General features: G+C 38.7%; 1 protein-coding gene across 7 annotated transcripts in view; it reads left to right on the top strand.

The window, feature by feature from the left end:
* The window catches only part of LOC110019030 (filament-like plant protein 4), a 32,347-nt gene that overhangs the window by 6,986 nt on the left and 7,606 nt on the right, over window positions 1–17,755 (top strand). Inside the window, exons 2-3 of one of the 7 annotated variants that reach the window (XM_020716546.1) lie at window positions 943–1,053; window positions 1,866–2,043. In XM_020716546.1, coding sequence (XP_020572205.1) covers window positions 946–1,053; window positions 1,866–2,043 — 286 coding nt within the window. In that variant the 5' untranslated portion in view covers window positions 943–945. Of the gene's footprint in view, window positions 1–942; window positions 1,054–1,865; window positions 2,044–7,911; window positions 8,439–12,158; window positions 13,356–14,053; window positions 14,982–15,046; window positions 15,235–17,755 lie in introns of those variants that run through there. The other 6 variants (XM_020716550.1, XM_020716548.1, XM_020716549.1 and 3 more) reach the window with 6 other exon arrangements.

The raw sequence follows: 17,755 nt of genomic DNA on the forward strand, positions 1-17,755 counted from the left end.
AGAGTTGCTTCTGCCCCCCCCCAAAACCCTGCCTTACCCATTGTACAAGTACACATAACCGTCGATCCCGCCGTCGACGACCTCCTCCACATTTTGGTCCTTTTTGTTCCAAATTCGCTCCTTTTTGCATCTTTTTGCTCCATTGACTTTAATTCATCTTTTCTGCAACAAAATATCAAAAATACTTTTCTTTAAAGTACAATATCATTAAAAATAGTATAAAAGAGGTACGAAAATCTCAACATATTTTACTTTGGTCAAATATCGACGTTTTTTATCACTTTATTAGAGAAACAATAGAATGAGACATTCTACTTTAAAGGTTGGGATCGCAGATATGTCAAACTGATTGCATGGATCAAGATCTAATATTGCTTGTACTTGATCAACAATTTTTAAGTTTAATGAACTTAATGGTGTAATGGAGACAACATCATTTTTAGTGATAGCTCCTCAAGGTGAGGATTATTAAAAATGGTGGTTCATTTCACACCATAGAAGTTTGAAGTTGTGGTTGCCCAAAAATCTAAATGGAGGCTATTATGAAGTTTTAAATAAATATCATCATATAACCCTTATTGTGGATACATAAAAGTCTCCAAGGCTGAGTTGCAGATTGAGTTATGTCAATGGGTTGCACATCAAATATGTACAAATAACAACTAGATTGATGGTTGTTCTTGTCTCGTTATATAATGGGGACAAAACTAAGGGGGAAATAAATATTTTTGACCTTTTGCCTATATATTAATGTTCTCGTCTCGTTATAAATTTATTCTGAACTTGTTTTGTGGCTGCCTAGAATACTTGCACTTTCATCAGTAAATCTATTTCATTTTTGAATTTTATATTTCCTGCAATATTAACTACCTTATCAAGTTCCTGTTTAGCTGAATTTCTATATAAGCCGACTTAATGATTTGTAATTTGTTGTTGATATAGATTATGGATCGTCGCAGTTGGCCTTGGAAGAAGAAATCTGAAAAGGGAGCAGTTTTTACTGATTCTGCCAGTGCATCCTTGCCTAATTCCAGTGAACCTCAGACAGAAAAGGTGAGTAGAAATTAGTTGGAAAGTAAAAAAGATACCCAAAAAAAAAAAAAAAAAAAAAAAAACATTGCTGTTAGTCTGATCATAAATCCGCCTTTTTCTCTTTTTGTTTCATTTTTGTTTTTATTTATTTATTTTCATTGAGTATAATCCCAATGATAGTAATTAAATTAGTGCATGTGAAAGGGCTGCATAAGATGCCCATTTTGTTAAGTATCAAGTAAACAATTTCCAGGCTTGGTTGCTCAGTCAAAAACCATATTATTTTTGCTGTATTCAGTGAATGTTAAAAACCTGCATTAGTGATTAAAATCAGCATGACTCTTCTTCAGATTTTATGACACAGATACCTTTCCTATTGCTTGCTGTGTATGAGTTATGTTTTTGTTTTCTTACTTTTGAAAGGCACAGATTAAATATATAACTTATCCATGCCAAATGATCTGCATAATAGGCCCATGCTTTTGAATACAAACTGGTTGATGATAAACATCCATTTCCAATCAACCCGTCATGTTACTTTGCTCCTCTTCTACATTACTCAACCAAGTTTAGCAGTCTCCCTTGAAGATCTATGGAAAAAATATCATGTATACCTGGATTCTTAAGTATTTTATGGCACTCTGTTTTATATGCCATTTATTTTTTCCAAAATGAGAACTGCCTTTTCCGAGAAAAGACAATATTGTACTGGCTATTGCAACCTTACGATCTATTTTTATATTTATTTATTCATCTGATTGAATCTTTTTTTTTTCTTGGTGCTTTTGTCAAACTCAACAATCTTATTGCCCAAATATATTTTTTAATTCTAGGACGATGCGAGGAATGAAAATTATATACAAATTAAGATGGAATCATTCACTCATCTTACTGCATTGGAAGTTCAAGTGAAGGCCTTGACTGAAAAACTGTTATTTGCTGAATCAGAGGTAACTACGAAGGATAATCTAGTAAAACAGCATGCAAAAGTTGCAGAAGAAGCTGTTTCAGGTACCTTAATCTTCCCCATTAAACTTGGTTCTTTAGAAGTCTCTCTTGTACATATGAAGTTGACAAACAAAAAAAATATTGTCAATGTGATCCTGCACACCATGAGAAATGTATCTTGCTTGGAATAGACGTTTTAAATTTGGTTATTCTATGACGAAGGCGCCAAATAGAACTAGGCACGGTATGGGATTTTCCTGATCTCCAAAAAGTTGGCCTTGGGCCCGTGCTTTCAGCCCAAATCCAAATTTGACACCCATATATCTCATTCTGGGTTAGGTTTAAGCATAGAAGTACATTGGGCAGCATAATTATTCAACTAAATGGGTCCGTTTGATCTTATCCGAAAGTTTAAAAAGTGATTTTGGATCCAAGAAACAATCTTGATTGTTGGGTCTTGGTGGGCTTGGATCAACCTATTTAAACTTCTAACCCAATTAGACTTGGCTTAAGCTTTGCTTGACCTGTTCCCTACCCATATCTTTGAATCACAAATAATTTAAAGTGGAACCATCGCCATGATAAAAAAATATGTGCATATAGTAAAATAAAAGTAAAAGGAAAACACACTATAACGATATTGTGTTGTGAAACTATACCAATACACCAGTTGATGTGGTATATGTATAAATCAAACAGGAGAACGATCGACGAAGCGAAAAATATAACGAGAAAAATCACACCAGAAAAGAATACACAAATTTACGTGGTTCGGCAAATTGCCTACGTCCACGGAGTTGCAGAGGATTTTATTACTTAAGGAATTTTTTACACCAGTCGATCACCTCGACTTACAAGAGGAATTTCTCACTTCCACTTCGTTGCTCTCTGTTCTTCTCTCTCTGCACCGAGATACACCGAAGAAACTACATCGAGATACACCGAAAAAGACAAACTTACAAGAGAAATAAACTCAATTTCTCTTCTGTCACAAGCTATCAAGAAAAAACCCAAAAAGAAGCCAAGGAAAAACAATCTTCTTCTTCTTTTCTCTTCTTTCATCGCAAGGAACTACCTCTTGCACTTATCTTTCTCTGCCTTGAGGAAACCTTCCTCTATCCTGAGGAAAATCGAAGAAGAACACCGTGACTTCACTTCTGAAGGAGAGCCATCTGAAGCCTTTTATCACGAACAGGAAAGAACGAAGGGATGCTTCGTTTCGCGTCAGAGAAAGACGAGAACGGTTGCGTCTCTTCGCGCGTGCGCGGGAGCGCGGAGCGGGATCGCGAATCGTCGCGATCAGGTACATGAAGGCGGAAGCGGACGCGCGAGATCACGATTCACGATCGGGGAGCGGTCTCCAGCGCCTAACAATCTCCCACTCGGGAGATCGAGATTCGCGATACCCATGCAGCAACATCTCCTTCCTCAAACTGATCTCCTCCACTGGCGGTGCCGCCCTTCTCTTCAAACATGAATCCTTTAACTTGAATCCTCCACCTCTGCAACTCAAAGTTCTGTCTTCACTCCAGAAGACCAACTGAAGCTGTACACAATTTTAGTTTCTCGAGAGTAACACCATCAGTCAACATATCAATAAGTTCCACATAGCTTTGCACCTCCAAGCTATTTCCTGGGTCACTTTTGTCTCTTCTTACAACTCCCACTGCATGGGCAACATCATGCCTCTGCTGAAATCCTTTTCCAACAAGTCCAGCCTTGTACCTCTTACTGACATCACTCTCAGTCTTCACCTGGTACACTCACTTGTTGTGTAATGTCTTCTTCCCTGGTGGCAGTTCTGTCAGCTCCCACTTGTTCGAACTTTCACCTTGCAAGATTTCTTCATAGCTTTGTGGTTCTTCAACGTCTTTTTATGGAATAATAGGAATGGGTGCCCCGAACTCACTTTCCTTTTCACTTCCATCATTGCCCTGCATTGTGGCCTCTGGTAGATTTCTTACCACATTCAAGTCCCCTGAATCCAATATCAAGTCTTCAACAGAACTATGAACTGCCAACAATAGTGCATCTTGTGATTCTTCAGATACTACATTTGCGCTATCATTTTTCATCTTCTTAGGATTCCTGCAGTTCCTTCTTATGTGACCAGCCTTGCCACAATTCCAACAGGTTGTCTGCTTACCAAACTTTGATTTTGATTTCTATATCCTTGAGTTCCTGTCATGTCATCTCCTTCTGAAATTAACATTCAATGTCGAACTCAAACCTGAGACCTCGTCAGAATTTTTTCTGCGAACTTCCTCAGCTAAAATCAAATCACGAATATCATCGTATTTCAGTTTAGATTTACCTGCAGAACTGCTAACTGCTATTCTCATGACTTCTCAACTGTTTGACAATGAAGTCAACAAGATCAGTGCACATATCTCATCATCAAAATCAATTTCCACAGACGACAATTGATTTGTGATAGTATTCAAATTATTTAAGTGTTGAGCAACAGAAACACCTTCCGTCATCTTCAAGTTGAATAACTTCTTTATCAAGTGCACATTGTTATTCACCGATGACTTTTCATACATACCTGATAAGGCTGCCATGAGATATGCAGCCGTTCTCTCCTTGACGACGATGTGTGCAACGAACCTCGATAGGGTCAATCGAATAATCCCTTGAACTTGTCGATCAAACAAATTCCATTCAGCCTCATCCATTCTTTCAAGTCTTTTTCCCAATAACGGAAGATGAAATTTCTTCCCATAAAGATAATACTTTATCTGCATTCTCCAATAACCAAAATTTGTGTCATCAAACTTCTCGATCCCTGAAACCTTCACTTCATCGGCAGCTATCATTTTCCCTTATATCTGAAACCTGCTTTGATATCAGCTGTTGTGAAACTATACAAATACATCAATTGATGTGGTATATATATAAATCAAACAGGAGAACAATCGACAAATCAAAAAATAGAATGAGAAGAATCACACCAGAAAAGAACACACAAATTTATGTGGTTCGGCAAATTGCCTACATCCACAGAGTTGCAGAGGATTTTACTACTTGAGGAATTTATAGTTTTATAGCAGTCGATCACCTCGACTTACAAGAGGAATCTCTCACTTCCACTTCGTTGCTCTCTCTTTTCTCTTTCTGTTCTTCTATTTCTACACCGAGATACACCAAAGAAACTCTACACCGAGATACACCGAAGAATACAAACTTACAAGAGAAATAAATCCAATTTCTCTTCTGTCACAAGCTACCAAGAAGAAGCCAAGGGAAAACAATCTTCTTATTATTCTTTCTTCTTACTTCACCGCAAGGAACTACACATTGCACTTCTGCCCTGAGGAAACCTTCCTCTATCCCAAGGAAAACCAAAGAAGAACACCGTGACTTCACTTTTGAAAGAGAGCCATCGGCTTTTACCACGAACAAAAAGGAACAAATGAATGCTTCGTTTTGCGTCAGAGGAAGGCGGGAACGGTTGTTGGCGAAGAGACGCAAAGCTTCGCGCGTGTGGGAGCGCGGAGCGGGATCGCGAACGAGGATCGCGAATCGTCGCGATCGGGTATGTGAAGGCGGAAGCGGGCGCGGGAGATCGCGATTCACGATCGGGGAGCAGTCTCCAACGCCTAACATATTGTGATTCAGTTTCAGCCTAAGCTCGTGCGATGAGAGAGGATCTAAATATATGATTCACTAAAAACACAAGACCAATAAAAATGGCAATAAAATCTACATGTTTATTCTCTTCAAAAGCATATTATTAATTAACGTTTTGAGCAACGATTATTTGATTCCATTAGTTGGTATATTCGTGCTTGTTTTTAAATTTTAATAAGTTGCAACTTGTATATTATAATGACCTTGAGATATGGTTATGCTGTGTACTTCATATCATTTGGTATAGTCTTATGTGAGATTATACCAGTTTGGTTCATTAATAATTCCATGTTATAAATTGGTTTAGATTCAATTGATTTCTAATGTTGTGTTGGTTCTTCCATTTCTCTTTATTATTGAGGCAATCTTGTACTCGGGATTCTTTGTTATGTGACAATTATAGTAGTGGTAGGATTTTTATTTCATGGGATTCATTGGTTTCCACTACTCACATGATTTTTACTTGATAAGATTCAGTGAATGACGCTTGAAAACTTATTGTCTCGATGGTATCCTATCGCAATTATTCCATTTATTGGGCTATTCAAGTGTTTTTTTTTTTTTCTGGTTTAAAATCAAATTTGAATTTGATGGCTATGTGGAATTAAATTGGGCTAATCTTGTGCCAATCATTTTTCCTAACTCATGGACGATGAGTCTAAAAGAAATGATCTTAGGCATGCTATTGAGTAACATTGATTTGATTAAATTGTCTTTTAGCTTTCATTTGTATGCGCAGGTTAAATGTGTAGTTTTTTTCTGTAGTATTACTGTGACTCTAATTTTTGCAGTGCCATCATTTTATACGGGCATGAGATTTGTAATTTCTTACTCCAATTAATTCATTCTTTTTTTACTTAATTTGTTATTGTCTTATTAATGTTCTTACAACAACAATAATAACAACAACAACAAGCTTTTATTCCCTATGTGGGGTCGGCTACTTGAATTCTTTTTCTCCATTATGTCCTATTGAGTGTTATATTTTCATTTAGTTCTAATAAATTAAGATCATTTTTATACAACATGCCCATGTCTCTTTTTAGGTCTAGATCTACCTTTCTTAACATAAGTTAAATCTAAAGCATCTATACTCTCCTAAACGGATCATCAGGTGGACGACTTTTAATGTGACCAAACTATCTAAGACGATTCTCTCTAATCTTGTCTGCCACTAGAGCTACACCAAGCCTTTCAAGGATACATTTTTTGAAATTTTTCCCTAAAACATCAAGCCGCTCATCTAACTAAGCATTCTTATCTCAGCAACACTTGACGAATGCTTCCTCCAACTTGGCAAATGTCCTGAAAGTACATTCGACAGATCGACGTACCACTCAAAGGCATAATCAGACAAGTTGTTTACGAACAAACAGAGTAGTAACGCGTCATTATTGCCGATGTTGCAACAGAACGCTCTAAACAATGTGATATGTTGTCGGGGATCATCGACTCCATCATACCTCTTGAAACGAGAGGGAACAAAGCCTGGATGGTACGGAATGTATTGATACGCCTCGGGATATGGTTTACCAATTCTTACAATAGACTCGCTCTGTTGAGCAGCCAAAGCAACCTTGACCTTTGCGTCCACTAAGGACTGCATGTGCAAATCAAAGGTAGCATGCTCAAGCTGAGCAACGTCAGAAGATGACGCGTGGCTGAACCTTGTCGACATAGATGGAACGTCGGGTACTATCGGACAGACACAGGCGAAGCTAACTCGGACCCGACCCAATCAACTTGAAGGATGCCATGTGGGCAGTAAGAAGGGTTATCTAACCCTAAAGGAGAGTGATAAGCTCATCCTTGAATTGGTCCTCTTGATCGATCACGGGGACATTTTGAACCTCTGCGGGTTCATGATGTTCGACCTTGTTGAGATCAAAAGGGTGGCTGCCAACTGTAAATCTTTGACCACGAGTGGTCACCATCATAACAGTGTGAATTGTCATTTTGAAATCATGTAGCTCCTCTCCAAGGAGGTCATCATTCTCAAGGAGATCCTCTAGTTTGTCAGGGAGATATTCGGATAAGTCGTCCTCGGGATCGAATTCGGGGTCAGCCTCAGGGTTAGCCCGAGATGACTCCACAATGCAATCGACTGATGGAACAATTAATTTCTGGATTGAAACTACAACTTCTGGATTCAGAGATCATCAAAAGAGATTCTTTCGGACCCTCCGCCTCTTGGCCGGGGGGCGTGCCCGGGACCTCCCTTGATCATCAAAAGAGATCTGTATTTTATCTCTAGTCAAAGAAGAAGCTTAATAATTTAATACATTTTTCTTTTTATTTCGCTTGAAAGAGAGGTTACAACATATGGTGCAGACAGAGTCGCTACAATAGAACTGGTCATAGGAACAGAACGAAGCTCTGGTACATCGTCCCCAAGCGCTACATGCGTAAGTTCTTGAGGTTCTTGGATGGGCTCGACGACCTATACGACAGATGACAAATATCCCAGCCTCACAGCTGACCGATGGCAGACCCCGGTCTCCGACTATGTGAGCCTGGAGGGTGAGGGAAGTAAAGGTGCTGCTCCATGCCTTGCTCGGACGTATTGGAGATTCGGGCGAGAAGCTCTTACCTAGAAACGGGACCCTTTCCTCTTAGAAAGGAAACAACCCTCACGATCTTCGGCGGAACGATCTGGACAACGGGCTTGAAGTCGCCTACCCAAAACAACTCAGTGATTTCCCTTCTTTTCTCGATCTCCTTCCTCTTCTCGCTTGCACGGCTCGACAACCCTACTTCACGGACGATACCGCGAGATCTACACTTCTCTTCTTCTCCTTCGGTTGCAGTTCATCCCAACAGATCACGTGAGGCTTGTTCCTCCTCTTTACTTTGGACTCGATTCACTCCAGAGCTGCTCGCTCTTTCCTTCTCTCTCTTTGTCGACCTCATCTTCCACCACAGGCGAGCACGGTAGCAGTGCACAAAGTCGATCCTCCTTCCTCTTCGTCGTCGTTCTAGTAAGGGCCCGTGTGGGGCAACGTATAACTGCGGGCGGACGTAGTTTTTGTTTTGGTGCTTTTGGAGCGCTTAATGAAAAAGAGCGTTTTCATTTCTTCAATAAATGCGGCGGCCACAGGATCTACCCTGCGCCCCGTGTCTTCTACCTGCGTCGAGTGGCTTTTTTCCTTCGTCCCCCTTCTGTCCGTCTCCTCCTGTCACCCTCAGCCTTGTTTAGAAACCGAACTCTGCATTCTTCTCTACTGCTCCTTCCCTGTTCGTCGACCCCAGCACCGAAGCTTACGATCCTCCCCCTCCACTACTGCATCCCCCTTCTTCTCCCGTAAAGCATTGCTCGTCTCTCCCTGCATCGCATAAATCGCAATGTCAGTACTGAGCGGACCTCGCGTAATTGGAATTTATATGCCTTCCTATTTTCATACTTTATTATTATAGCAGTCAAGTCTGATAAGTTTGCTTATGTTTAATTCCTTCTTATCTCAACCTTAATAGTGATCATGAACTATAAATACACACACACACTTGTAGTAATGAGAGGGATCACAGATCTTGGTATTATTCGGATTTGATTTTTGCATGCTAACATAAAATATTTTGTCTTCTTCCCGAATTCTTTTATGCTTTTTTGTTTTTTTTTGGGGGCTGCCTTTTCTGGTTTATCTTGGGTTGCATCAATTTGTTATCATAATGGTCATTTGCATCCTTTACACTCATATAGCTTAAGAAAATGTAAATTTTCTCCGAGTAGTTTTTCAGGAGTTGTTTATGCGCGAGATAATTTGGTACCGTTGATAAGTATTTTGATCCTTCAATCAATCAAAAAGTTTAGGATCAACAGACCTCTTCAAAATTGGAATTAAACAATCATAATCTTAGGGCAACGAAATAATAGATGAAAGCTTTGATCTTTGAGATGAGTATTACTTATGGTCTGAATCCGGCCATTGGATGTTTTTGAGATTGGTGATGAAGTTGATCTATTTTGGACCATTAGATCTGAAGGCAATAGACAAATAGGTGAATCTTTGGGGTTTGAGATTAATGTTTCTGATTAAATTCTTGGTATAACTATGACAGTTCTGTCACAAACAACACTACTACACAGGGGTATAATGATCATTTATCCAGAAACAGTTGCAAATCAACTGTTTTCCAAATACACAAACCAAACTGTCGGCCAACTTATCTGGATCGGCTGCTGATCATATGAGAATAAGCTGCTTATATGAATAAGTTGAATAAGCTGCAGCTGCCCCAAACATACCCTAAGAAGCAACAACTTCGAATGGGTGCGGTGACGAGGAAACTGTAGGAAATTTCTTCAAATTTCTTCCTCCTTCGTCTTCCTCTATTGATGGATAAGTTCTTTGACATCTCTTACGATCTCTCTATTGTCTCTCGCTTGTTCGTTCGATGGTTCAAATGAGAAGTGCGAACGAATAAATAATATGTTTCTTACGATGGGATGCGTCTTCTCTAACCGCCTGCATTTATTTATTATTATTATTTTTTTATTCTTTTATTTCAATTATTACAACCTGTGGAAAAAAGATTGTCTGTTTATGGGAATTAAGTAACGTTTGGGGAAATAGAGTACCGTTTGGGAAATGTTTGTTTGCGATCTAATATTTTGTGTAGGTGCTTTGAAGGAACGTTGTGTCTTTTAAGATCGTGGGTTAAACTTTCTGTTTTACTTTCCTGTCACAGTGTTTACGACACTGAAACAAGTGAGACTTTTGAGATGGTTGGGTTGACATTTTTCCGTGCCACTTAACAAGTGTTGGCGTCGTCAGATTGTCGGAATTTCAGGTGATTTGGATTTGCAAAATAATTTAAGATTTTAACTTTGCATACTTATAAAATGACTTTAAATTGAATTATATGGACTCCTTAATTTTCAAATAATCAAAATTGAAATCTTTAACTTGCAAGTAAATTAAAACTGCGACCTTTTGGAATTTTAATTAATTTAAATATTGACTTTTGGAGTTGTAATTAACTTAAAATTGAAATAATTGAACTTGTCAATTGACTTTTATGAAATATCATAAATTGAGTGGGGTTATGCTTGTAAGTTTAACTAAAATATAAAATATTATAAATGGGGATGTTAAATTTAAATTTAATATAAAATTCTTCAATTAGGGGTTGAGCTTGAATTAAATGTTAAATATCATAAATTGGGGCTAAATTTAAGACATGCATGTCATTTATAAATGTTAAAATAAAGATCCAATATATCAAATTCGCCACCGAATTCACAATACACTTGTTAGCGAACAAAAGATGATTCCTCTTAAAGCCCGAAGATGTAACATTGCATGCACTCCAATAAGGTACTATTTAAATAAAAGCTTATAGTTTCAAATGGCTATTAAAGCTTATACAGGCTTCATGGTTATTCCTAAGTTAAATGCAATGATTTGGAATATATTAAAATACTTCTAGACTTAGTTTATACTCTCTTGAATTGTGTATGTCTTAGAAGATATATATAGATGAGAATCATATACATGATTTTAATTTCTCTTGACTTAAATTGCATATCATAATTATAGATTAAATGTTGCACAAGTTTTCAAAGCCTTCAAATTCTTTCAGTTATTCAAATATATGAAATATAAATGCCCACACATGCTCCAACAAATGTATTGAATGCTTAAATAATATGTTTGAGAATGCTGCGTGACCTAATCGTGTCTTGTCTATAAGATAGGGTGTAAGTCCAACCCAACTAGTATGACCTTTCTCCTTGCAAGGATTATAATTGACGAGTCTAGTAATTTTGAAATATGTTTTCATATCATAAAAATAAAAATTTACATCATTTTTCTTGTAAGGAAATGAATCGGTAAAACTTATACTCTAATAAGATTAACCTAACCGAATTAAATGTCCCCTTCAAATATAAAAGTTTTAAAATGGTCAACTCCACAATAATGGTAGAGTAGATTGAAGATTTCAACTGGAGGGGTTTATTTTAAAATTATGCTTCAAAGTTTATTTTGAATTCAATTATCGAACCATATCCTCTATAAGCGGGACAAAGTTGATAGGGTTCAAAAATAGACTTTCCCCAATAATGATCGAGTTGATTGAAGATTTCAACCGGAGGGGTTTATTTTCAAAAATCAAATCAACCAAAATGTCTTAAAAATCAATCCTTAAAGACTTAAAACAAAAATTCATCCACTCTCCGCAACAATTTGTCGAGGATGATAAACTTTTGATTGACTTTAGCTCACAAAAAGTGAATGTCATATCAATTGCATTCCTATATTAGCAATCAAAGCAATCGCTTTCCAGTAAGGTCGTTGCCCTAGTTCTCTGTTCGTGAAATTTTACTGTCAAATAACACCACAAAATAACGATTATGACCCTCTGACCGGGTGTTTGTCGTCAAATGACATCATTATATCACAATCACTGGTGTAACCTATATGTTTCCTAATGTTTTTCTACCATTTGAGTTGTGAACCATAACGGTATAATTGATTGACATAAAATCTTTTTTTAGCTAAGATCGACTTAAAGTTTAATTCTATATGTTGAATATTCAATTCTTAATGGCTAAGTTTAATTAAAAGAGCTCTCCGGTTATCATGAGGGATAATTAATCACAGGGGTTTGCGCCTATGAGACACCTCGACTCCTAGATCAAAAAGTCTTCGCAAAATGAGGACAAAATCTCCAAGTAGTGTCTTATCTACGATCAAGCCTGCCTTCTAAAAATTTGACTCTCTAAAACTCTTTCTGAAATCAAAAATAAAAAATAAATGAGAGTCTTGTGGAGCAGTCGATATTTTCGGAGCCCACAAAACATTTAATTAGTAATGGTGCACCTGTGATTCTTGGGGGTTGGGGGTTGGCTTGTAGCTTTGTTGTGTGAGGGCAGAGGAGAGGAGCTCAATTTCAGTGGAGAAGGGACTTTGGCTAGTGGGAAGAGTCACGCGATTGAAGTGAGATCAGCAAAGGAAAGGATATTGCAGTTTGTGGGTTGTTGAACAAGCGTGAGGGATAGTTGGTTCTGTGGCTTGTGTGTAAGTACAAGGAGAGAGAGAATACTAGTGAATTGGTTTGGAATGTGGTTTGTTGGTTCACTGACAAAGTGGTTAGTGGCCATTTTGGTGGGTCAAGCAAGGAAGGCGAGCTTCTATATTGGACTGGGGAGTTTCAGCTTGAGAAGCTAAGGTTGAGGGAGACAGAGTGCGGGTTGGGTAGCTGAGAGAGGCCGGAATTGGCTCCAAGTTCACCAATGGAAGGTTCCCTGGCTCCTGGAGCATGTCGACCAATTGGCAGAGCGAGGACTTGCAAGTTGCATGAGTTGTGCGTGAGGGAGAAGGAAGATATGAAGAGGAGGTATGAGACACAATTGGAGAATGATTTGATGTGTAAGCATTTCTAGTGCATCCTTTTCGTTGCAAGTGTCAAATAATTTGTTGTGTGTGCATCACTAGAATTGAGAATGATATTTCAAAGATAAAATAAAAGAGAGTAAAGACACCTAAATTGACACCATGACTAATGATGTGATTAATCTTCAACCAATTCCATGGAGAAAAGAGAGTCGATCCAATCCATTGAATTATTAAAGTCACATATGCGGTATATTAAAAAGTGTTTCGTCGATTATTACCAAATCACAAGTTCACTCACACTATATAAGGTCTCAAAATAAGATTTCCTCATATCAAGTAGCAACAATCTCTTGTGGCAAATCTAGGGAATTATTACTTTCCTCTCAAAAGCCACACATCATCAAGGTAGGAGATATTTTTTTACATGCTCTCCAAGAAAACTTGTTGAGTGTTATATGTAATAAGAGGTTTTATTGGGTTTATTTGTTAGCCCTTATTTATATTTTGGCTTATTTTCTTTCAATTTGACATAATGCCAAAGCCTAGCCGTCTCTGCCTTTTTTTTCTTCTACCCGCATCCTTTCTTATCTACCTGCCTCGCGTGCGGGAGGCACTCCAGCGACGCGATATGTCTCGCATCCTATGCGGGAGACGCTCCCGACACTCCAGGTAGTGGCACGTCTACAGTAACAACGCAACGCTTCCCGCGTCCCGTTCGGGAGATGCACCCGATGCTCCAGGCAACGACGCGTCCCGCGTCCCGTGCGGGAGACGCACCAGACGCTCCCGGCCGAGACCCTCCACCGTCGTTTGTCTAGCCCGCCTCTGCCATCTGTCCAGGCTGTCATCGCAACCTCCTTCTCAGACCGCGGCCGCAGCACCTTTTGCAGTCTGGCAGCCACACGAAGAGATTCTATCCATCTATTGAGAGGGGCCCGTGTGTGTGGGGAGGTAGGGATACCCCACGAATCCTGAGGAGGGGAATGATATGAAGTGGATTCCGATCTTGATAATGAGATAGATTAATATCAGGCCTAAAGGAGGAAGGTAATTATCTATTGTGTGTATGACCTAGCATGGAGTTCCTAGCAGGGAGTTCAGGTGATTGAAGATGGCGTGAGATGGAGATAATGTAGGAGTAAAGGATTAGATCTTCTGGGAAGGATTGATCATGAGGTCCTAAAGGTCTTGGTAGGGCTCATATTGGGAGCTAGTACCTTGACAGAAATCACGACTACAACACATGCTTCGATGCAGCTGAAGCTAGATCTCCCTTTCGTGGATCTGAAGTTTGATGAACTGGTCACTTATCTCAGTTGGTCACTTCGGATTGAGACGACTTTAATAGGGAATAGACTAGAGTGATATCTGATCAAGGACGAACCAAAGAGTGATAGTACTGAGAGACCACTCACGCCTTAGTTTTAACCTGGCTGCTCAACTCAATGGTTTCGTAAATTGCATTATCAGTCGACGACATTTGAAAGGCGAGGAACATCGGGGCAAAGTTGAATAAAATTTATGCAGGGATTGAGAACTATATAAGAGTATTCAAGATTCAACAAGAAATAGAAGTTGTGGTACATGACGAGAAATCAATTTAGGAATACTCCATAGATTCGGAGAGGCTGTGGACATATCTTGATTCCTCCTCACCGATGTCAAGTTGTAGTGATCTAGAGTGCAAGAAGGAAGAGATCTTTATGCATATGAAGACTATACAATTTATGGCTCATCTGAATTTGGTCTTTGATCAGAGAAGATCTGTCCTCCTAGCTCAGGTCACTATTCCTATACTATATAAGGCCATTGCTGCGATGATATAGGAGAATCACATGAAGCTAAACTCGGAGTCGAGTAGTTTTTCGGGTGCACAATCAGCATTGGCTGTTGCAAGCCCGTGCACACTAGGTTTTCAGGGGGAGACTCGCAAGTACTACAATGGTGGCGAAGTTTGTCATCTGAGCAGGGCCTATCCTAAACCATCCAAGGAAAGAGAGGCAAGCAGACATGGACAAGGTGAATGTTGTGGTCATCCTAAACCATCCAAGGAAAGAGAGGCAAGCAGACGTGGACAAGGTGAATGTTTGGTCGTGGTCGTGGTCGTGGGGGTCGGAAAGGTGGAAGAAGGGGCTATCGGACAAATTTGATGGTAGCAGAGAACGATGGAGAGACACGTGTGACTTTAATAATAAGGATCATGAGTGTCTAGAGCTGTTGAATAAGAAGCAGAAAATAGCTGGAGATGGAGCTAAGGATGTTTCAAATCTATCGATATCAAGGGGTAACATTACCGTTTATGCTTGCTTCAGTAAAGATATTGGTGATATACTTGCTCTTGCTTCTATTTCCACCACAATGTCATCAGAATGTATCATAAATTTTGGTGTTTCTCATCAAATGACATGTATTGCTGGAGAGTTATCTTCGTATACTCATCTAGCAGTACTAGAGAGTAGAGGCTGTTGATGGTACAACACAACATATAATTGGTAATGATACAATGAAATGTACCTATCATATGACTTTGTCAAATGTTTTGCGTGCTCATTCTTTTCTAGTAAATTTCTTATTCATTAGTGTCATTATTCTTCAACTAAATTGTTCTATTTCCACCACTTGATCATCAGAATAGATCATAAATTTTGGTGTTTCTCATCACTTGACATGTATTGCTGGAGAGTTATCTTCATATACTCATCTAACAGTACTAGAGAGTATACAGACTGCTGATGGTACAACACAACATGTAGTTGGTAATGATACAGTAAGATGTACCTATAATATGACTTTGTCCAATGCTTTGCGTGCTCATTTTTTCTAGTAACCCCTTATTCATTAGTGTCATTATTATTGAATTAAATTGCATTGTTTCTTTTGATATTCCTTCGGTGATCTTCCAAGAGAAAGGGAAGGGTTGGACACTTGGGACTAGAACATGGCACAGATGACTCTAGTACTTGGATCGAGAGGGCATGTATTCAGCTTTGACATCTATGGTGGAAAGTGCTATAGTAAGAAAATTTGAAAGGAATGTTGAGGATGTGTTACTGTTACATTACAAGAGTATGAAACATTCTATTCTTAGTTTACGGAGTTGGTTGTATCCATCGATGTATGAAAAGATAAATAAGTAGAAACTAGTTTGTGATGCTTGTGAGTTTAGCAAGCTCATTATGAGCTGTTATGTCAGTTCTGGGAATAGGAACTCTAGTGTATTTAATTGGATACATTTTGATGCTTGAGAATCTTGTCCTACTTGTTCTATGAATGTTTTTCGTTATTTTGACGTTTATTGATTGTTGTTCTTGTTTTATCTGGATATATTTGATGAAATAGAAGATTGAGGTGATTGCTTGTTTTAAAGATTTCCATTAGGCAATCTAGTCCCAATATGCGACAGTTGTGAAGACACTAAGATCTGATAATGAGACAACATATATCAACAAAACATTTGAGGAATACCTGTCAGCTCAAAAGATACAACACCAAACCACATGCCCATACACACCAGCACATAATGGAGTGACTGATAAGAAGAATCGACATCTTCTATAGGTAGCAAGGAGCATGATGATGACAATGAATGTCCCATAACATTTATGGAGGCAAGTAGTGTTGACAGTCTTTCAATTGATTAAAATGATACCCTCAAGAGTATTGGAGTGGAAGTCTCCTTGTCAGATGTTGAGAGATCCTTCTATTGAAGGTATTTGGATGTATATGCTTTGTGAAAGACAATATGTCATCTATAGGAAAATTGAATTTCATAACTATGAAATGTATGAAATGTGTGTCCGTGGGTTATTCTGTTACTCAGAAGGATTATGTATGTTAGATATCAATTAAGTAGCGATTTTTTGTGAGTATGGATGTGTCATTCAAAGAGTTTAAACAATATTATACTTTGGAGTAGTGTTGATGGAGTGGTGCAAGCTAAAATAATGTCATGTCCTGTGATGTGGGGATGAATCAATTGAGGAGATGAAAATTGAGGAGATTGACCCATGAGGTGGTGGGATTCAGGATGAAGGTGAGTTAAGGGTGTATACATGGAGGAAGAAGTAAACTGAGGGAACAGAGCCTACGGTGCTAATAAGTCCCTTGCACTGATCTTCCCTAACTCTTGAGACCCTACACCATCCACATTTGATTCAAAACTCCCATGCGATATTATTCCTCCTTCGTCCACACTTACTCTCCCAATGTTAAGGAGGACCTCCCGCAACAATATGGGACATTCTTCTAATCGTTTTGAGTGGACATTTAACATTACAAACTTTATTTCTTATTCTAACATCTCACCTTTGCATAGAGCATTCATTGCATTATTGGATTCTATCTTTATACCCAAGTGTTGGCATGTTGCTAAAAATGTCCCCAAGTGGAAAGCGACAATGCATGAAATTGTACCACGAACAACAGAAAAGACAGTTTGATGCAAGTGGATCTTCGCGGTAAATCAAACTCCAGAAGGGAAGGTGGAGATGTACAAAGCACGATTAGTGTCAACAGGGTACAGTCAGACATATGACATTGACTACGATGAAAAATTTACTCTAGCAGCAAAGATAAGCACAATGAGGGCGCTAACTTCTTTAGTTGTGAATGGTCGGTGGAGACTTCGCCAACTTGATATGAAGAATGTATTTTTTTTTTCATGGGGAGCTACTAGAGGATAGTTATGTATGCTAGAGACCAATTAAGAAGAGATTCTTTGTGAGTATAGACGTTTCATTCAGAGAGTTTGGATTATATTATACTTTGGAGGTGAATTCACCATTCAGTGACTCAAGAACCACTGA

Source organism: Phalaenopsis equestris, unplaced genomic scaffold, assembly GCF_001263595.1.
Source record: "Phalaenopsis equestris unplaced genomic scaffold, ASM126359v1 Scaffold000038, whole genome shotgun sequence".
NCBI classification, from domain to species: Eukaryota; Viridiplantae; Streptophyta; class Magnoliopsida; order Asparagales; family Orchidaceae; genus Phalaenopsis; species Phalaenopsis equestris.